General features: G+C 48.4%; 1 protein-coding gene across 7 annotated transcripts in view; it reads left to right on the top strand.

Annotated features, from left to right (window-relative positions):
• Positions 1–21,378, top strand: part of ERG (ETS transcription factor ERG) — a 323,164-nt gene that overhangs the window by 240,422 nt on the left and 61,364 nt on the right. For all 7 annotated transcript variants that reach the window (XM_044948472.2, XM_025293998.3, XM_025293990.3 and 4 more), the window contains one exon: positions 8,861–9,078. In XM_044948472.2, the coding sequence (XP_044804407.1) occupies positions 8,861–9,078 (218 nt within the window). The remainder of the gene's footprint in view (positions 1–8,860; positions 9,079–21,378) is intronic.

Below are 21,378 nucleotides of genomic sequence, written 5' to 3'. Positions count from 1 at the left end.
TCTGAGCCAGGTTTGTGCCTGGAGGACACATGGTTTGTTAACCGTGGTGTGCTGCTGTGCGGTAGAACCCGGGACCGTTACTGCCCCTGCATACCCGCGCCCTCGTGCCCTCGGATGGCCAGGCCAAGTATGCCCACCTCATCCTCTTTTCTCCAGTGTCTCACACAGCATCTGCACAGAAGTGAGAAAGTAAACAGGAGAGTTGTTTTAAAGTTATGTTTGTGGGGTTTCGAATGTTTGGAGGTTCATTTAAATCTAGTTCTCATTAGGTGGAACCAAACTCTTCTCTGTTGACGTTTTTCTCCACTGTGCCAGTCTACTAGGGTTTCAGCTGCCCCATTGACTGCTTCTCTTCTTGCTTTGCTAATCTTCATTTTCTAGTAAGTCTTCCTGATTGCATATGTGGTCTAGCGCCGTAGACTCTCTCGTTTAAGCCTACGTAGATTTCAGTCATAAACCCGGCAAGTCATGTGCTCCAGGATCACATGACTGAGGATGCAGTGCCAATGGCAGGTCGTTTCGCAACTCCTAGTCCCTGACCGCACAGTCAGCCTCACAAGTGTATATTCCCTTCTGTTGATGTGAAAAAAGGTTTCGGACCTACAGATCTATCATGGGGTTTTCGTAGAATTTCATGACTTAGTTCTATGATTAATAGAAGTATCAAAAGACATGTTATGTTATGAAGCTATTTGATCGCTAGGAACACACACACACACACACACAAACACACACACACGATCCTGCCCTGAAAACGCCTGTATTTTAATAAAGGCAGCAGTTGGAGAATATGTGAGCAAAGAGAATCCCCGGGGCTGGCGAGGCAGCTCACAGCTGAGGAGAAAGCTGGTAAGTTTAGAGCAGGGAAATTCATCGGAAGGTCATGGGGAGACTAGTTTCCAGCTCTTTTCTAAAGGGCTTTGCTTAGGGGAGAGAAAATACCTTTGAGTTTGAGAAAGAAACAAATCAAGGTTAAAGGGGAGAAATCTGGTTCTTTTTCCTTTAGGCAACAGTTGCCCCAAAGGGACACCCCAATAAGGACGGTGGCCAGGTTCTCTACAGTGCTCGATGAGCAAAGATAGTAAGGATGAGAGACAGATGGGTGTGTGTGTGTGTGCATTAACATGCATGTGTGAATGAACATGCGTGCATGTGTATATGAATGTGCATGCATGTGTGCACCTACGTTACATGAGTCTATGTGCATATATTTATGTATTTTTGTGTGTACATGTGAGTAATGAATATGCATGTGTGTAAGTATGAATATATTGTATTGGGCAAAAAACTTTGTTCAGTTAGTGGATAAAGTGTTCCACAAAGTTCTTCAAAGAAAATGAAAAATATCTTATTTTGACTTAAAACCAAACAAACTTTTTGGCCCGCCCAATATTTATGTGTATGTGTATGGATATGGAAGTGCATGTGTGTGTGTATGAACATGTATATGTATGAATGTCTATGTGTATGCATATGAATATGGAGGTATGGATGTGTATGTGTGGATATATGTGTGTATGAATACGCACAGTGTGAATGCATGTATGTGAATGTGTGTATATAAATATATTTGCCTGCACGTATCTCCTCACAGTCCTGGGTCTCATTCTTCTAGCGCCAGGCTGGTATTGCAGTTGTAAATGTGTTTGATATGAAGCGATACCACATTGGAGAAATAAGCTCTTAAATGGACCTCATTTGCTTACATACATTTTCCTTTGAGGTTTATCCAAGATTTTTTATATTTGGGGGGGATTAAAATAGCAATGTGTTAAATGAGAAAAACGTGAGATCAAAGCTAGATGCTGCCTTCAATATATGATTTTAATGTTTCCTCTGCTGAAGAATTAAGGAAAGAAAGTAATATCAAGAAGGGGTAAAATGATTCCCACGCATACTGACAAGACAACTTGAACTCACAGTGTTTGGCTTTTTTGTCATAGTTAAAAATGTTGTAGTTAAAAGGCACTGGTCAGATGAGGTTTCTTGTCTCATGAGATGTTGGCAGTATATGAATCAAAGCTGCACGTGCTGAGAATAAAATTACTGAAGGCCTGGCCTGTTGTTGGGCAAATGGAGTGGCAGTCTTTCCTAGGTGCCTTGTCTATTTTATTTGTGTTGCTTTTTTCTCCTCTAAATGAAATAAGAGTAGGCTTTCCAGAAGCACCTACTGCATGCACTCTGCCTTGAAGAGAAGTTATGAACAGCTGGGCTTGAGACAACCCAATAAATCATCTTCCAGTATTGCTAGGTCTGCCTCTGTGTGGCTCTCACTGGAGCATATGGATAAATGTTCCTACCTGCCCAGTTCTTCCTGTGCCGTATGGACTGCATCCACCTGCAGTGAACACATCACTGATGGCCTTCAGTTAGGGTCTGAATTATCTGATTAACCAATGAAAAAAACAGGTTTGTTGATTCAAACTATTAAGTTGTTGTTCAGTCACTCAGTCACGTCCGACTCTTTGCAACCCCATGGACTGCAGCACACCAGGCTTCCTTATCCATCACCATCTCCTAGAGCTTACTCAACCTCATGTCCATCGAGTCAGGGATGCCATCCAACCATCTCATCCTCTGTTGTCCCCTTCTCCTCTTGCCCTCAATCTTTCCCAACATCAGGGTCTTTTCCAGTGAGTCAGCTCTTTGCATCAGGTGGCCAAAGTATTGGAGTTTCAGCTTCAGCATTAATCCTTCCAATGAATATTCAGGGTTGATTTCCTTTAGGAAAACTAGTAAGAAAAGCTGATTAAGTGTACCTGGGACCCATTGCTGCATAACTTTTAAGACCATATGCTATGCTATGCTAAGTCACTTCAGTCGTGTCCGACTCTGTGCGACCCCATAGACGGCAGCCCACCAGGCTCTCCCGTCCCTGGGATTCTCCAGGCAAGAACACTGGAGTGGGTTGCCATTTCCTTTTTCAATGCATGAAAGTGAAAAGTGAAAGTGAAGTCACTCAGTCGTGTCCGACCTTCAGCGACCCCATGGACTGCAGACCTCCAGGCTCCTCCATCCATGGGATTTTCCAGGCAAGAGTACTGGAGTGGGGTGCCATTGCCTTCTCCGTTTAAGACCATAGGAGAGCTTGTACTGAATACTTAGAAGATTCCTTCCTAGTCTCCAGCAGGCTTATCTACTTGCTCTCCTGACCCCTTACTTCCATCCTCAGTGCTGGGACTCTGGGCGTGTATCCCCTCACCCTTCTCCCGGCCCTCCTCCCCACCAGCCTATCTCTATCTGGGTGGTTCCATCTCTTGTCTGCGCTGTCAGGGCTGCTCTTTGCTCAGCTGTGATGAGGCCCTGGGGAGACAGTGTGAGGCTGGCCAATGCCTTCTTTCTGCTTGCCACATCCAGAGCGGCGAGTGTCCATCCACGGACCCTGCTGCTGCCTCATCCTAATCCTGACGTCACTCTTCTTCCCAGCCCCTCCCAGTTCTCATCTGTGGGCAGGAAGGCTTCCTGACCTCACCATGCTATCATCAGGACTGAATGACCAGTGTCATCTCCTTCCTCACGCTTGCATGTGCAGTTCTGTCTGACTTTGCAGCCCCACGGACTGTAGCCCAAGTAGCCTCTTCGTCCATGGGATTCTCCAGACAAAAATACTGGAGTGGGTTGCTATTTCCTCTTCCAGGAGTTCTTTCCCCACTCAGGGATCAAACCCATGTCTCTTGTGGCAAATGCACTGGCAGGCAGATTCTTTTACCACTTGAGCCACATGGGAAGTCTTGGCGTCGGATACAAAGTTGAGCACCTAACTCTGATTCTTTGCAAACCCATGGACTGCAGCCTGCCAGGCTCCTCTGTTCATGGAATTCTCCAGGCCAGAATACTGGAGTGGGTGGCCATTCCCTCCTCCAGGGTCTCTTCCCAACCCAGGGATTGAACCCATGTCTCCCTCATTGCAGATAGATTCTTTACCATCTGAGCCACTAGGGATGACCATAGTTCATAAAATGTAAGATGTCATTGATGATAAAATGAATCATAATTTTTCCAGCCATAAAAGGAGAAGAAATGCTGTCAATAACCCATGACATGCCATCAATGGTGAGATGCATCCAGATTTCAGAGCTGGTAAAATGTGGAAAATGGCATATCCTAAAGAAAAAAAACAACAGTGAAATAGAATTTAAAGGGATGCTCATATGAGCTGCTTACCAGTGTAAACTGGTTTATTAAGTGATGGATCAGCTGTTTCTGAGTCAAGAGAAGGTATTGATGTCATAAAGGTGTTGGCTAAAAGATGTCGTTTTCATAGCAATGGAAGCAGTTACGTGATGTACCAGATTCTGGTTGGTTATGCGTGGGAGAAAAGGCAAACTGTGGATTTTGGATGGCCTTGGCTTCCTAAAGTGGACATTGTATTGTGATAGCAAGGGCTTCTATAAGAATTTTTTTTTCTCAAGTGTGACCATAATCTTAACATGCTTATCCCACTTGGTTTTCCATTTGTTTTTCATAAATTTGAGGCACATAAGACTTGAGGAATCTGAGGGTCGCCTTGGGAATCCTGTCTTTTGGACATCTAGTTCTGGCCATTTTCTGGGTTTTTGAAAACCACGCAAGGACCATTTCCCTCTGTATGTTCTCCTGGCTCCAGCTGTGAAAGAGAGCCGATCATTCTTTAAGACTTTGTTAGTTTCAACACTTTACCACACCCAGATTTTCATGAAAATTTAAGTATGTTGTGTTCTGTGTATTGACATTTCAGTGTTTTTATGAACCATGGGGATCAAAAGTTAGAAGCCAAATTGAGTCCAGATCCTTATTTTATAATTCTTCTGCTGGAACCATAGGAGCCTCTCAGAATATTCATCTGTTACAGAAAAAAATTCATTTGCTACAGGACCTCTGAAATCTTTTGCTGGAAATGTCAGTATGCTTAAATGTGCATTCAACTTTTTTTTTTCTTAATATAAGCATTGTGGATCCTTTGTTGTACCCAAATCTGGTTACCTAAAAACAGAATAATATTTTAGTCTTAAGTTTGAAATATAATCTAGTTGAGTTCTCTTCACTTTCTGGAACTATTGGTCAACTGCTATGACCAAAGTCCAAAGGAATGGGCCTCATATGTTGTTGGTGTATCAGCATTTAAATAATAATAAACACTATGTACTAACACAGCGGTCCCATTTGCTGGGGGGCCATTTGCTTAGAATTTATGCGTTTCTCCTAAGTTCATAAAAATGGCATTGGTCGCCTGCCACCAGCCACATCAGAATATTCCAGCTTTCTGGAGCTACAGAAAAACACCCCTACACACCAGCACACACCAATCTAAAGTTCACGTCTTTTTATAGTAACATAGAGGCAGGCATATTAAATTATGATGCCACGTTTCTGCCAGGTTTGGACTTTTTTTTTTTTTTTTTTTTGAATTCTCTGTTATAAAGCAACCAAAACAGTTCCCGAGTCCCCGAGGCTGGCCGAAGTTTCTGAGGGAATAAGCCATACATGTTAACTAAGGCATCTGCCCACACCTTTGGCAGGTAGGCAGGTAGGTAGGTGAGATGGCTGTGGACGAGGAGGGAAGCCAGGTGTCAGGGGAGCATGGAGAGCACCCGTCGAGGCCAGGAACAGTCAGTTGCAGAGCTGGAGACAAGGGCCTCATGTGGTCCTGGTTACCAGGCCCTGTGCAGCGGCCCATTCTGGTTTTAATCCCACTGGGCTCGCTCGTTTCCCAGCTTTGAAGTCCCAGGGCCGCTGGGGTGGGAGAATCCTATGCCTCAGCCTTTGTCATTCATCCTGGGACCAAAGGGATGATGAAACCTGCATGTAATAGACAAAGTCCCGTGGGTGAACAAAGGCATGCTGTTGGTGTATGGCGTTCCTTTTCTTCCAAAGAACAGCCGTTAACTTTAGGGAGCCTCCTTGTTTGAAGCAGGTCTCTGAAAGCCACCCTTAGCTTCTTTTTACCCCTTCATTGTTCTGATGTGCTGAGTTGGTGTGTGTGTGTGAGTGTGTGTATGTGATTCCATTTATTATTTATTTTTTCCTCACTTGTACTAAGTCCTAGATCTTTGGCTGCTTTGGCTTACTTAGCATCCCTCCTGGGCACGCTCTCTTGTCTTGACAGAATACGGACAGCACGTCACCCCTTTTGAAATGAAACGTTGTATCCTAAAGCTGTCTCATTTTTCCACGACTTCTCCTCTAGCAAAGAAAAGCAACTTTTGCTGTTCCGAAGGCTATGGCCGTCCTCATGAAGGATTCATGCAGAGGAGAGTTTTCAGATATGCAGGAAAGCTGTGTGCCCCCCGTATCTCTAGCTTTTGTCAATTTCTTCCCCTAAATCGATCTCCGTTAACTTTGATTTCTTTCTTTAGAAGACCATGTGGTGAAATAATGCTATGCCAGATGTGAGGATAGGTCCCTCCCGCCCCAAACACACACTGAAGCGTTGTTTCAGTTCTCGTAAGCTGGTCCAGTGTCTAAATCCTATGCTGCGTTTACGTCTTTGGTCATTGGGTGTGTTTGCCAGAATATCCTGCTTTATCTAGGGATACACTCCTATTTTAACATCGTTACTCTTTGTGCTGTGAAAGCCTTCTTCTTACTCATTTATGATGTGAAGTCTGTCCCTTGATTTAGCCCGTTTCTGCCGGTTTTTTCGTGTTTCTCTTAAGCCAGTGAGCCAATGCTAACATTACATAGTATGTTATTCCCCTCCGAGGCTTGGTGGGGTCTGCAGGACCAGGCAGGAGAGCCTTGTTTTCTTTGTTCTGAGTGTGTAAAAAGCATTCTCTCCAGTGCTGCTATGGGAAGGCAGACCCTGTTTTGCAAACTTTATTGAAGAAGCTCTAATTTTGCCTTTGTGGATTAGCAGGACTGCACTAAGTCTGTGGTGCCGACTTGATTTTTAACCCAGCATCTGTGAGTTGAGACGCCTTACATCTGCTCGCTCCGTTTGTGATCTGTCCAGAGAGCCCCTAGATTCAGGTTCCCCACCTCAACCTCCCGCCCCACTCCCCATCTGCCACGCCTGTTTCTCAGATTGGTGCTGTTTGCTGACGTGTTTGCTTTTGCTGGGTGGTCAAGATGCCTGCTTTGTGTTCTTTTTGTCTTTCCTGTGCCTGCTTTGGGCTCTCCGGTTGGCAGAGCACACGGTTTTGTAGAGTTCGTGTTACTGTTTAAATCCTCAGCTCACTGTTTCCCCAAACATCACAGGGCTCTGGTTCTAAGGGATTTTAGCTATGTCAGTGGGGGGCGGGGGCTGTTACCTCTGCACAGACACCTGGCTACCACTCGGATCCAGAGCATTGAGTTTGTTCCTTGTGATTCTCCCTGCTCACTGATTCATAGCACACTGTGCCCGGCTGGCTGTGAAGTTCATGCACTTGGAGAGTGATGAAGTTGCTCCCTGGGTAGGTGGGGGGAGGTAGAATGGGAGGGGGTACACACTGGATTGGGGGGTGCTTTGTGAAAATGCGTGTGTTCCCTAAAGATTCAGATACTTCTTTGTATCTGTGGGGAGGGAGGTTTCTCTCTTAGAAAGGCTGCTTTGAAGAGCTTTATTATTAATATTAACAACTGGGGTGAAGAAGAGCATCCTGACTTAAGTATCAATTCAAACAAGAAATGAGTGCTAACACAGACCCACATCCCAAACCGAGAAATGTTTAAGAAGAACGTCCTAGGCTCTGGGGGCAGGAGGAAGCCGATGATAAAACACTTGTTGGAGTCCTCATGAATTCCCTGCTTGATCTTGGGTTGCTCACTTCCAGGTGAGGTCGGACCTTTCCGGATCTCAGATTCTCCCCTCTGGGGGATGGGAAGTCCGGACCAGAAGGTTACCATAGTTTTCCATTTTTAAAAAAATGTGTGATGCAAACAGCATTTGCTTCTCAAAAGCTAATAGCAGTACCAAGGGTGTTTAAGAAATGAAATAAACGTGAATTCCCATACGGACTTTTTTTTTTAACTATGGAAAGCAGAATTGGATTGTGTTGTAGTTATTCTGTGTAGCTGCTGCATGAGGTATCATTCAAGCAGCTGAGAGTTCCCAGTCATATTTGCCTTTGTGGATTTGGCTGTAGAATGTCAGCCTGGCCATAGGCTAACCTCTTGTTTGACTTAGAGCCTCAGAAGAATGGTCCAACAATGGCACATTGCTGTTTCTTTTCAACAAATCATGCAAAATGAGCAGAGATAGGAATAGAAATCAAGGGTGAGAAAGAGCTATTCACTGGTATAGGTATTTTAAACATCCTAGAAGCCTCTGGTTAATTCACAGCTTTTTTTTTTGGTTCATTTATCATCCAGATGTTTGCCATCATGGAAGCACCACTTGAAACTCTATCTCAGCTAATAACTTAGAAATGGAAAAATTTGTATCTTTGTCTGTCTGTCCTTTGGTGCCCCATTTCCCCCACACTCTTCTTCTAAGTAGCTCTTCTTTAAAATCTCCTGGGAATGTGGCAGTTTTGCCAGATGCTTAGGTGTCAGTGGTCACATGTCTGCTTTTTAATCTTCGTGACCATGCTGTACCCTGTCTGGTTGAATTATAGATTGCATTTGTCAAATAATGACACATGCAATTGGATGTCTTCTAAGACCTTTGAAATTCAACTTCCTTGAGTCGAGATTAAAGTGGATATTATCTGCACGGCTGCAGTCAGGCCTGGCATGTTTGGGGACCTGCAGGAAAGTTTTTCTGGGTCTGCCAGTTCCAACTTTTACCTTCTTCGGGAAAGAAAGCCAGCTCCTTTTTTCTTCTGAAAGGTAGAAATGGACACCAGAAAAGGTACCTAAACAGTGGGGTCCCAGTTAGAGATGACTCTGACGTTAGCGACTTTCTGCAGCACGGCTGTTCCTTGGCATGTCCTGAAGGTGTGTCTCTCTGGGCGTTTAGGAAGCGTTATCAGTCGTGAGCGAGGACCAGTCACTGTTTGAGTGCGCCTACGGCACGCCGCACCTGCCCAAGACGGACATGACCGCGTCCTCCTCCGGCGACTATGGACAGACATCCAAGATGAGCCCGCGCGTCCCTCAGCAGGACTGGCTGTCTCAACCCCCAGCCAGGGTCACCATCAAGATGGAATGTAACCCTAACCAGGTGAACGGCTCAAGGTAAGGAGACCGCGGGCTTGGATCCTCCCAGTTGCCTGGGTCCCCGTCCCCTGAAAAGGCCGAGTGAAAATGGATGGCATTGCCCCCGAGACATTGCACAGGAACCCTGGGCGAGGCTGCGAAAATGTGTTCGCCAGTGGTTTGCGTGGAGGACAGAGGTTGTGAAAAACCGGTAGTATATTTACCGAGAACTCGCTTTGAAGAGGAGATGTGCAGTTCTCATTTCCCAGGCATGAGGGCGGCGTGGGAAGGGGGGCCTTGCCCACATATGGCAGAACTCATCTCGGAGGGTTTTCTTGCCTGGAAAGTAAAACTGTCTTCAGTTTAAACAGCGGGAGAGTGTCAGCCCGTGGGCCGACGGCACCGCGCTCGTCTGCCCCACGTGATGCTGCGGATGGATCCGCGGCCTGTGTCCGCCTGCCCCTCCCCCGTCGCCGTCTCTGAACGCGTGCTTTTCCCTCTCCTCTTTACTTAACACTGAAAACCAAGCGCCAGCGTCACTCGTAAGTGTTAACTCTTCTGAGTGTGTCATGCCGCTGTCACCTAAACGCAGCGAATTAGCGAACGTGTTATCCCAGGCACTTAAAAGCATTTCATCAGATGCCGTTTTGGAAAGTAAAACTGATTTCAGTTATGATATAATAGGTGCATGCATGCTAAGTCGCTTCAGCCGTGTCCAACTCTGCAACCCTATGGACTCTAGCCTGCCAGGCTCCTCTGACCGTGGGATTCTCCAGGCACGAGTGCTGGAGTGAGTTGCCATGCCCTTCTCCAGGGGATCTTCCTAACCCAGGGATGGAACCTTGAGTCTCTTCTGTCTCCTGCATTGGCAGGGTGGTTCTTTACCGCTAGTGCCACCTGGGAAGCCCTGTGATAGAATATCCCGTATACATTCAGGAAGAATCATTTAAATTCCCAGGACAAAGAGAATTTCATTTAAATTTGCATAATCTGCCTAGAGTCACAAGAACAGCTCACCTTTTCTGGTGCTTTACTTCGTAGAAAGTCCTTTTGTATGCATCCAATGGCCACTCCAGTACTCTTGCCTGGAACATCCCATGGACAGAGGAGCCTGGTAGGCTGCGGTCCATGGGGTCGCTAAGAGTCGGACACGACTGAAGCAACTTAGCAGCAGCAGCAGCAATGGCCTGTCAGTCTTCTAAGCAGCCCCGAGAGGAATGCTCGTCCCCGTTTGGTGGATGAGGAAACTGAGACCCAGGCATTTTCTGGCTAACCCAAAGCATCATTTCAAACAACTAGGAGATTGGATCCAAACCAAGGGTGTTTGATTCCACACCCAGTGCACTTTTCCGCTCTGTTGCAGCTACAGGGGACCCTTTTTGCTACTTACATATTTTAATGCTCAATATGTTTTAAAATAAGTGCTGTGTTTTATACATGCTGGAGACCATCGAGTCAACTTCTAGTGTGGTGTCGGTGAAGGTGCCAAATCAGAGTCCCCAGAGGAATGTCACCCATGAGGCTGGAGGTGCCAGACACAAAGATGGGAGGTGCTAAGGTTTACCTGGGCTCCAGGGAGTCGTTCACTTCTGTGCATCTAGTTTCTTCTCGGAAGTGGGATGTTGCCTTTCTGCTGTGAAGCTGGTCCCTGAAGTGGATTCTAGCCAAGGTGGGCTCATCCTGGACCTCATCGAGGGAAAAGTCCTAGACTTCTGAAAGGACCTGGGTGGGAATGTAGTCATAGAGTCCAGCAGGTTCCTCTTTGCATCTGCTGCTGCTAAGTCGCTTTGGTCGTGTCCAACTCTGTGCGACCCCATAGACGGCAGCCCACCAGGCTCCCCCGTCCCTGGGATTCTCCAGGCAAGAACACTGGAGTGGGTTGCCATTTCCTTCTCCAGTGCATAAAAGTGAAAAGTGAAAGTGAAGTCTCTCAGTCGTGTCCGACTCTTCTCGACACCATGGGCCGCAGCCCACCAGGCTCCTCCATCCATGGGATTTTCCAGGCAAGAGTACTGGAGTGGGGTGCCATTGCCTTCTCCGCTCTTTACATATAATACGTATAAATACGTCACGGTGAATCCTGTCCCTCTGATAGAATGTTTCCACTCACCGTTCACTGCATTTGCTCCTGAGACTTGCTCTGTTCTGAAGAATGTAGCCGTGTTTATTTAGTAGGGTCGCTATGCTGCCAGCCCTCTAAAGAGTAATGGATTCTCTTTTTTTGTTGTTTGTTTTAATTTTTTTTAACTTTACTTTGTATCAGGGTACAGCCAATTAACAAACAATGTTGTGATAGTTTGGGGTCAACAGCAAAGGGACTCAGCCATCCATCTAGATGGATCCACTCTCTCCCCAAAATCCCCTCCCATCCAGGCTGCCACGTAGCACTGAGCAGAGTGGTGGATTCTGTTTCTAATGGAGTCACGTGATCCCATACACGCCAGGATAGTCACGGTGGGGTGGGGTGCGTTTCTAAAGAGGTCTTCTTCCAAGGCTCGTTTCTACCTGTGGGAAATACATCAGCATGGGTGTCGCGCGTGTGTGTGTGTGTCTGTGCACGTGCGTGTGTGAGAGAGACAGAGACAGAGAAAGATGGAGATGGAGGGGGAGAAGGAGAAAGAATCAGAGAAAGCACTTAGGGCAAAGGGCACCAACGTGGCTTCCAGCTGGCAGTTAGCAGGGGGATCTGTGCCCTGGCCCTTTTTGCCAAGTCTGGCCTCAGGCCAGCTCTCGGAGTGCCAGTCTGGATTTAGAAAGGCTCAGAAAGGAGCCTGAGCCAGGAGGTGAGAACGATACTGCAGAAGTGAGACTTTCCTTCTGGCCAGATTTAAATATATGAATGAACAAATAAGCAAACAGAGAAATAGATAAATAAGGGAGGCGCTTGAATACCGTTTCCTCCCATGTAGGTCTGTGCTTTTCCTCAGGAGCCCACGTCCACCTGCCCTCCTGGCTGGACCGGGGGGGCCACCTTCCCAGCCCATGGCTGGTCACCCCAGGAATTTGGGATGGGGTGGGGGGGGTTGCTCAGGGCAACCTTGAAGTTGGCCTTCAGGCGTCAAGTCCCTAAGAAAGACACGACCCCTGGGACGCTACGCCTGTGTTCCTGGCTAACTGGGGAAATTGTCTTGGCAGTTGCAAAGCGGTGGGCTCAGGCAAGGGTCTCTTTCCTGGGAAATGAAACCATGTGTGGAGGAACTGGCCCGTTTTCTTGTAGGGGAGCAACAATGGGGAAGCATCAGTCATTTCTTCTCCCAGGCTCTCGTGGAGCCCTGCAATGCTCAGAGGTGTCCCATCAGAGGCTCGTTAAAGGCAATTCCAGCTTTGGGAGAAAACTGGGAAGTGCTTTGGTGGCGGCTTCCGAGGGAGGCCACCTTGTCAGCATCTCCGTCTTCTTCCTGGATGTGTGGTGGTGCCTGCCCAGTGGGCACTGCCCGGGACGAGCGCACGGCTGACCCACGTGCCTGTGAGCCAGAGCTGAGGATATCCTGGATGGGAAATGGTGAAGCTGCTGTGGACCGGTGCGGGGGAGGAAGCTCAGCTCGGCGGGTCTGAGCTATGACACAGATGTCAACCAGTCCCCCAGTGCCATTCCCTCTCATCCAGAATGTTCTGGAAACACAGGAGGGTGGCATGTGTTGGTCCTCTCTGGAGAAGATGCTTCTGCCCGTTTTTCCTGAGCTCAGCGTCCACGGGAGTCCAGTGTGGTGGGGCCTGGCCTTGCCGTGTCAGTCGGGTTCTCCAGAGACAGGACCAGTAAGGTACCTGCTGAAGAGATTTGGTGTAAGAAGTTGGCTCATGCAGTTGCAGAGGCTGTCAAATCTGACATCTGTTGGGCGTGCAATGGCAGGCTGGACACTTAAGCAGGTGTGGATGCAACCATCTTGAGGCAGAATTCCTTCCTTTTCAGGCAAAGCTCAGGTTTTGCTTCCGACCTTCAGCTGATGAGATGAGGCCCACCGGCATTATCAACGATAATCACCTCTCTTTAAAATCAAAGGATGGTTGATGTTAACCACACCTTTGAAAAACCTTCAGGCCGACGCCTCGATTGGCGTTGGATTTAAGTCACTGAGTGTGGTGGCCTGGCCAGGAAGACTCAGAAAACTGACCACACACGGGGCTCCTGGCTGCTTGGCTGGTCAGTGGTCAGTGGACCTGTTCCTTTCAGACTTCCAGACCAGTGTTTGCTGGTGTGGCCACTTCCCTGTCCCTGAAGGACTCAGCCTGGCTGAGTGGGAAGTGTTGGAAGGAGGTTCATACAGCAAGTTGATGTCACCAGGCCACACCAGGACCAGCCTTCAGCTGTGACTGGTGCAATATTGCAAGGTGGACGTGAGGCATAATCTGCTCTTCAGAATGTAAGGGGCTTCCCCTGAAGGGGAGTGAAAATAAAAGTGTTAATCACTCGGTCGTGTCCAGCTCTTTGCAACCTCAAGGCCTGCAGCCCTCCAGGCTCCTCTGTCCATGGGATTTCCCAGACAAGAATTCTGGAGTGGGTTGCCACGCCCTCCTGCAGGAGATTTTCCCGACCCAGGGATTGAACCCAGGTCTCTGACATCAAAGGTAGATTTTTTGCCATCTGAGCCACCAGGGGAAGCCATGGAGGAAGGGAAAACTCAAAACTCAATCAGTGGAGCTAAGGCCCATTTCCTCTAGAGGATTCGAAGAGGCAGCAGGCAGACAGAGGGACCTCTCGGGATCAAATCCACAGATGCTGCTGACTTCCTGCATGATCTTTACATGTGTCAGTTCCTGCTCCAGAGACGGGAGCGTGGACGTGCATTGACTGCACCTTCATTATGGAAACCTCCAGTGAACACCTGGCCGTTCCAGCTCTGCCCCAGAGTGTCAGGGGACAGAGGCTGAGGTCGTGGAGACAGGGATCCTCCCGGGAGGGGCTCGTGGCAGGGACACAGTGAAGGAGGCGTGGTTCTGTTTCGTCTGAGCACCAGGGCCCAGGATGTAGCCCCTGAACATGCCTCCTCCCTGCATCTTTCTGGAGAGGGTGGATGCGTCACCCACCGCCTGGAAGCCCCAGGCCAGGGGTGCCCAGGAGTCAGGGGCTGCAGCTGGAAATGAAGTGCATCTCCAGCTCCTTCTTGCTGTCCTTGCTCTGAGCCCTGGTGCAGTGGACTTCCTTGCAGCACACTTGCCTCTGGAAGTCAAGTTCAGGGGGAATCTACGTAAGTCACAAATTGGACTTGGGCCAGAATGTGTGGGTTGTTACCTTTGTGGCCCCTCCTTGCTCTTTTGCAAACATCCCCCGGGGGGAGGAGACCCTTCTGTAGGCTGGGTGATGCCAGAATACCACCCCACTCCTACTGCTTTAGGGTCCAGTCCCTGAGAATGGAGTGTGCTTCCCCAGTGGCTCAGTGGCAAGATATCCATCGGCAATACAGAAGACTCAGGAGACGCAGGTTTGAACCCTGCATCAGGAAGATCCCCTGGAGGAGGAAATGGCAACCCACTCCATTATCACCTGCAAAATCCCATGGACAGAGGACCCAGGTGGGCTCCAGTCCCCAGCATTGCCAAAGAGTCGAATGCAACTAAGCATGCACGCAGCATGCACACATGGGCCCTGGGAATGGTCTGCTCGGTTCCTGTCCATCCGTCACCCTCAGAGGGAAAGGCTAAGGCTGGAGAAGGGAGGGACTGAGTTTCCCAGGCAAGTGATGAAATTCTACAAAACCTCAGCCCCAACGCGCCCGCAGACTCCTGAAGTGAAATACAAGTGGTGAAGTGAGATCTGCTTCCATTCTAAAGGAGCCCTATAAAAAAATAATAAAAGGAAAACAGGAGAGAAAGGCACCTTGAGCCAACAGGGATGTAGTTGTGGGTTTAGCTTGGCAGCGGCAGCACCAGATCACACAATTCTTGCAGACACGAGCCTCCCTGCACACCGTGTAGACACACGACATCACTTCTCAGTGGTCCCTGTCCACCGTGCCTTCCCCCTTCTTCACTCCAGCCTCACATACGAGAAACCCTCAGATGTCTGTGCAGTGGAGACATGTGAGCACAGCCCACTTAGCACAGCTGGTGGGCACAGAGGCCCTGCTGGGGCTTCAGGGGCGCCCGGCCTCCGGCGAGCTCCCAGCTGATGGCCTTAACTCTGTGTGTGGTTCCTAAGGCACATGCCACTGTAGACCCGCAGGACAGGCCGAGAAAGACACACACGCCAGCACACACGGTCCACAGGGAGATCGCCTTCCCTTACAGGCGGGCAGTATCATGTGCAAAGCAGGCTGCTTGACTCTGGCTCAGCGTCCCTATTTTGGACACTCTGCCGGTTGCATGTCCAGGTTGCACTGAGCAGCCTTCATCCTTCCGCAGGCAAGGATGCCTCCTCCATGCTGCCCACCTGGAGGCTCACTGCAGCTGGAGCGAAAGGGCTCTGTGTGCCGCGCCGTGAGCCCGGCTCCCAGCCCAGAGCCCAGGCCACCTGGAGCCATTAACTTATTGTTTGAGTCTGTTGGGCGAGTGCAGACAGGGGGAGCGTCCCCTGCTGTCCTGGTTCTCAAAGCGGGTGCCCTGAGAGCCGCAGCACCACCTGGGAGCTTGTTAGTGATGTGGCTTCTCGGCCCCGCCCAGACTGGCTGAAGCAGAAACTCTGGGGCTGGGGCCTCGCCCTCCAGGTTTCAGCAAGTCCTCCTCCTCACCAGGGATTCTGATGCTCACTGGTCTAGCCCTGCTGCAGGTTCCAGGGAGATGAAAACAGAGAATCCCTGGAGCTGAATAGAAGTGGTCTGTAAAGTGGAGAGTCGGGAGAAAGGATGTGCAGAGGAGGGTTTGCGCCCAGGAAGTCTGCCTGGATGGAAGGGGAACCCCCCACCACCAGCCTCCCACTGCAGTAGCTTTTGTCTGCCCGAGTCTTTGCGGTGAGGGACTGAGCCTTGCCTTTCTCTGTGGTCTGGGAGACAGATTCAGTGTCTGTTGTGAAGAACTCTAGCTTAGGGTCAGACGGCAGGATGCTTTTGATGTGGTATTTAAAAAGCATGGTGCAGGAGCGTGATTAAGGTGACAGAAAAGGGGGCTTCCTGATTGGTCCATCTTGGTCCCAGACATCCCAGCTATGCCTGCAGTCGTTCCTTTTCCCAAGTCTTTATTGAGCACCTACTGTGTGCAGTCACTGTTACAGGTACTTGCCATGCAGTCATGAAGCATACACGAAAATATTGCCTAAGTTCACTTTCTAATGGGAAAGACAGCCGTTGAGCCAGATAGCTTACTAAAGGCTAGCAGGTTAGATCATAGTAAACGCTAAGGGAAAAAAAATAAATAAAGTGGACCAGGAGTGGTAGTTCTACAAAGGACAGCCTGAAAACATCACCTCTAAGAACATGACAATTGAGTAAAGTCCAAAGTCAGTGAGGGGGTAGGTCTTACGGTTAACCAGCAGAAGAACTTTGCAAGTAAAAGGAGTGGTAAGTGCAAAGGCCCTGAGGTCAGTCTGAAGTGTTGGGGGACAGCTGAGGCTGATGTTTAGTGACTAAGGGGAGGAGTAATAGGGGTTGAGATGGAGTGATTACGGGGCCAGTGAGGGACTTTGATCTTCACTCTGAGTGAGCTAGGAGACTCCTGGGGGCTGTTAGCAAAGGAAGACATGATGTCTCTCAAATTAAGCAGGATGTCCTTGGCCCCTGTATTAAAGCTGAAACCCACTAGGAGGCCCCTGCAGGAATTCAGGTAAGAGATGGTGAGACCTGCATGAGGGTGGTAGCGATGCAGGGGTGGGAGAAGTGGTTACATCCTGGACATACGCCGAAGGTAGAGCTGATATGTTTTGCTGGTAGGTAAGAAGGACTTCCCTGATGGCTCAGTGGATAAAGAATCCACCTGCAATGCAGGAGACACAGGAAATGTGGGTTCGATCCCTGAGTTGAGAATATCCTCTGGGGAAGGAAATGGCAACCCACTCTAGTATTCTTACCTGGAGAGTCCCGTGGAGAGAAGGAGTCTGGTGGGCTACAGTCCATGGGGTCACAGAGAGTCAGACGCAACTGAGCAACTAAGCATGCACACAAGGAGGGACGAAGAAGGAATTGAGGCTGAGCCCCAGGTTTGGGGACCGCACCCTGGAATGAGGGGTGGACAAGCCAAAGCTGGAAATCCTCCTGAGAACTGAGCCTCGGCCCCTCTGAGTATCAGCCCAGACACTGGGAAGTCAAAAGCGAATGTGTCAGTCACTCAGTCATGTCTGACTCTGCAACCCCACGGACCATAGCACAACAGGCTTCCCTGTCCTTCACTGTCTCCCGGGGTTTGCTCAAACTCTTTTCCATTGAGTAGATGATACCATCCAATCATCTCATCCTCTGTCATCCCTTCTCTTCCTGCCTTCAGTCTATCCCATCATCAGAGTCTTCCCCAATGAGCTGGCTCTTTGCATCAAGGTGGCCAAAGTTTTGGAGCTTCAGCATCAGTCCTTCCAATAAATATTCAGGGTTGATTTCCTCTAGGATTGATTGGTTTGATCTCCTTGCTGTTCAAGGAGCTCTCAAGAGTCTTCTCCAGCACCACAGTTCAAAAGCATCAATTCTTGGGCGCTCTGCCTTCTTTATGGTACCTTCATGAGGTGATTCCAAACAGAACCACATTTTAAAAAATATTAGCATGATGAGGAGACCTGCTGTCTGAGCCCAGCAGTGTCTCTTAGTAAATACTCAGTGGGCTGAAATTAAAAATAAAAAACTCTCAGTTTTATGATGGTGACTGTTCAAATTCCCTACATGTCATTGTGTGGGAAGAGGTGCTTTGCCCAACCCCTGCATACAAAACAACCTTTTAACATCAGGTTTTCTCATTTTATGTGAAACATTCAATATTTGACCTTTGGAAGTGGCTCCCTGGGACTGGTCTCTCTCACATCTTTCTGCTTTGACACATGGAGATTTGACTCCATGTATGTTTTCTGACATTTTCTCGAAGATTTTATGTCCTCTTTTAGGATAGTGAAATTTGCAGCTCTGATGACATTGGTTGCTCTCTGCCTCGGGGTTCTGAATCCGATTGGCATGAAAGATGTCTCCTAGTTAAGCTCGACCGCCTTGCAAACCTTCCAAGCCGTGGGCGGCTCAGTGTCGGAGACTGGAAAATGAGTGTTTTTCCCAACTGTGCTAGTGAAGTCGGGTAGGAAAAGCTTGTCCTGCTTACGAGGGACCTTGGGTCTTCACAGACTTCAGTTCACTGGGCCGCGGGGCTGAGGCATGGATTGAAAGGGCTTCGTTTGGGGAAAAGTTAGTAAGGGAGACGCGTTCTCAGGAGCTCCTGCTCCGTTCCTCATTTCTCCTCTTGGTGTCACTCAGGACCATCTTTGCCGTCTCTCGGGATGTCGGATGGATGGGTGCCACTTTGTGGAAGAGCCGTGCTCTTCCCTGTGATGTAAACGAGTCCCATCAGGTCTCTGTGGATGCTGCCATCAGAGACAAGGGGAAATGCTTGGCATTTTCTCTCCTGTAAAGGAAAATCATCTTGGCTAACCAGGATTTACATAGCCTGTTAGGAAAATGAAACCCTGAAGCACCATCACGGCTATCTGGCTTCATTCTTTGCTCTCTGGAAAAGGAAAAGTGTCTCAAGAAAAAAGAAACTTAAGAGATGGAAAGGATGCCACCTCTTTGTCAGGTAAACTCTCTGCAGAGAAGGATCTCATTCTACAGAACATCGTGCTTCCAGAGGATGAATTCGTCAAGGCTGCATGTCCTCCCCAGTTTTCAAGAGCCGAGTGTGACGTCATCTTGCCGATCCCCGTTTTCAGCTGCTAAAAGAAACACACCCTGAAATCATGAAACCTTCTCAGGGGAACGTCAACCCCCTTTTGGGGACAAAGAGCTAACTGTTGGTGGTGACTCTTTAATTAATTTTGTCTTCAACTGCTTTGGAGAAGGGGGGAAGGGGAACGGGTCTGGTGGGAAGAGGCTGACGTTCCAGGTGTAAGAGAATATTTAGTAAGAGTAAAAATAACACCCAGCTGTGAAGACAAACATCTCCAGTTTCAGTCTGAGCCCCAAGTGCTCCATGAATCACTGCTGAGCTCCACCCGCCGCTCGGCCGCGGGCTCTCTGAAGCAGCTTTTCCACTGCCTCTGAGTCAGAAATAAAACAGACCCACAAATTACCCCGGAGCGCTCCAGACAATCTCCTCCTTGTCTGGGGTCCTAAAAATACCTTTTGTGGTGACTACCTCCATTCATGGCGCGTAACCCGATTAGGAGCTCGTTGAGTCGATTAGGACTAAGTCTGTGCTTTTCGAATTCTTAGGAGGAGAACCGCCAGAGGAGGGGGTTGGTTCCGACTCAGGTTTGAGGCTGACTGGGATGAATGCCCAGGCCAGCATCGTTCGGGCCCTCTCGTGGGGTTGGCCTCTTTGGACTCCTGGAGTGGCCCAAGGAGACCTGTGAGGTCCTCCCAGGTAGTTCCCTCATCAAGTTCTTAACATGAAATCACCTCGTGAACCCAGAAGGACACTCAGGAAGACAGCGCCCTTCGGATGAACTGTGGGATGAGCTGAAGACTGCTTTGCCAGTAAACTTTTGCCTGCTCACCCACAGAAGGGTCGGAGGGGGAGTGGACCGTGGGCTTCAAGGGCAGAGTATGGGGGGCTGGGGAGAGGGGCTTCACCCCTCGGACGTGGGCACCATGGAAACGGGCACGGCTGTATCCCCAGCACCTGGGACAGTGCCTGGTATAGAGACTTTCTCTATAAATGTTTGTTAAATGGATAAAGGGATAAAGAATATACATACATACATATATACACACACACACACACACACACACACATATGTATTATATGTATACACATACATACAAACAATGGAATGTTCTTATTGTTCAGTCATTAAGTCTTGTCCAACTTTCTGCGATGCCATGGACGGCAGCACACCAGCCTTCCCTGTCCTTCACTGTCTCCGGGAGTTTGCTCAGACTCATGTCCGTTGAGTTGGTGATGCTATCTAGCCATCTCATCCTCAGCCGCCACCATCTCCTTTTGCCTTCAATGTTCCCCAGCATCGAGATCCTTTCCAGTAAGTCAGCTCTTTGCATCAGCTGGCCAAAGCATTGGAGCTTCAGCTTCAGCATCAGTCCTTCCAGTGAATATTCAGGGCTGACTTCCTGTAGGGTTGGCTGGTTTGATCTCCTGGCTGTCCAAGGGACTCTCAAGAGTCTTCTCCAGCACCACAGTTTGAAAGCATCAATTCTTTGGCACTCAGCCTTCTTTATGGTCCAACTCTCACAACCATACATAACTATTGGCAAAACCATAGCTTTAACAATACAGACCTTTGTTGGCAAAGTGAAGGCCCTGGTTTATAATACACTGTCTAGGTTTATCATAGCTTTTCTTTCAAGAAGTGAGTGTCTTTTAATTTCATGGCTGCAGTCACCATCTGTAGTGATTTTGGAACCCAAGAAAATAAAATCTGTCATTGTTTCCAATTTTTCCCCATCTACTGTATATAAAATAGGTAAATAACAAGGACCTACTGTATAATACAAGAAGCTTTACTCAATACTCTGTAATAACCAATGTGGGAATAGAATCTAAAAAAGAGTGGTTATATGTGTATGTATAACTGATTCACTTTTCTATACTCCTGAAACTAACACAGTATATTGTACATCAACTATACTCCAATAAAAGATTTTTTTAAAATTTGCATTTTAGATGTGAACAAAAGTATTCTACCAGGATGTGGTGGAGAGCAAGCAAGGCAGGGAACAGCCGTCTCCAAGTGCAAGACAAACTCCAGAACAGGAAGCGGGGTGGGCCCTGGAAAATGGGTAGATTTTGAGAAGGTTGACGGGTTTGCCTCCACCCACTGGAAGAAGTTATATCCATTGCCCAGCTTCAATTTCGACCTACCACATGGGCTTTCTCAAGCCTGGGGGCCTCCGCTCAGTGTTATGACGTGAGGGTGGACCCCAGTTTTAACGTGGCTGGTGAGCTTGAGTCTGTGGCTTGGGGCTGCATTCAGGGACCTTCTTGCATAGGTCCCCTCATACTCAGCAAGAAGAACAGCATCTGTGCAGTTTCACTGAGGGCTCTTTCTGTGATGGAATCCGCCCGAGTGTAAGTAGGTTCTGATTCAAGAAAACCAATGTCAGATGCCAAGTTTTATTTTGTGTTTCAAAAAACCAAAGCTCTTAATTTTAATTTCTCGGTACATTCTTATAGGCATGATGTGTGTGCATACTAAGTCACTCAATTGTGTCCTATTCTTTGTGACCCCATGAGCTGTAGCGCACCAGCCTCCTCTGTCCATGAGGGTCTCCAGGCAAGAATACTGAAGTGGGTTGCCATGCCTTCCTCCAGGGCATCTTCCCAACCCAG

Source organism: Bubalus bubalis, chromosome 1 (genome assembly GCF_019923935.1).
Source record: "Bubalus bubalis isolate 160015118507 breed Murrah chromosome 1, NDDB_SH_1, whole genome shotgun sequence".
In the NCBI taxonomy this organism is placed as follows: domain Eukaryota; kingdom Metazoa; phylum Chordata; class Mammalia; order Artiodactyla; family Bovidae; genus Bubalus; species Bubalus bubalis.
This window is presented reverse-complemented; position numbering and strand designations above follow the sequence as displayed.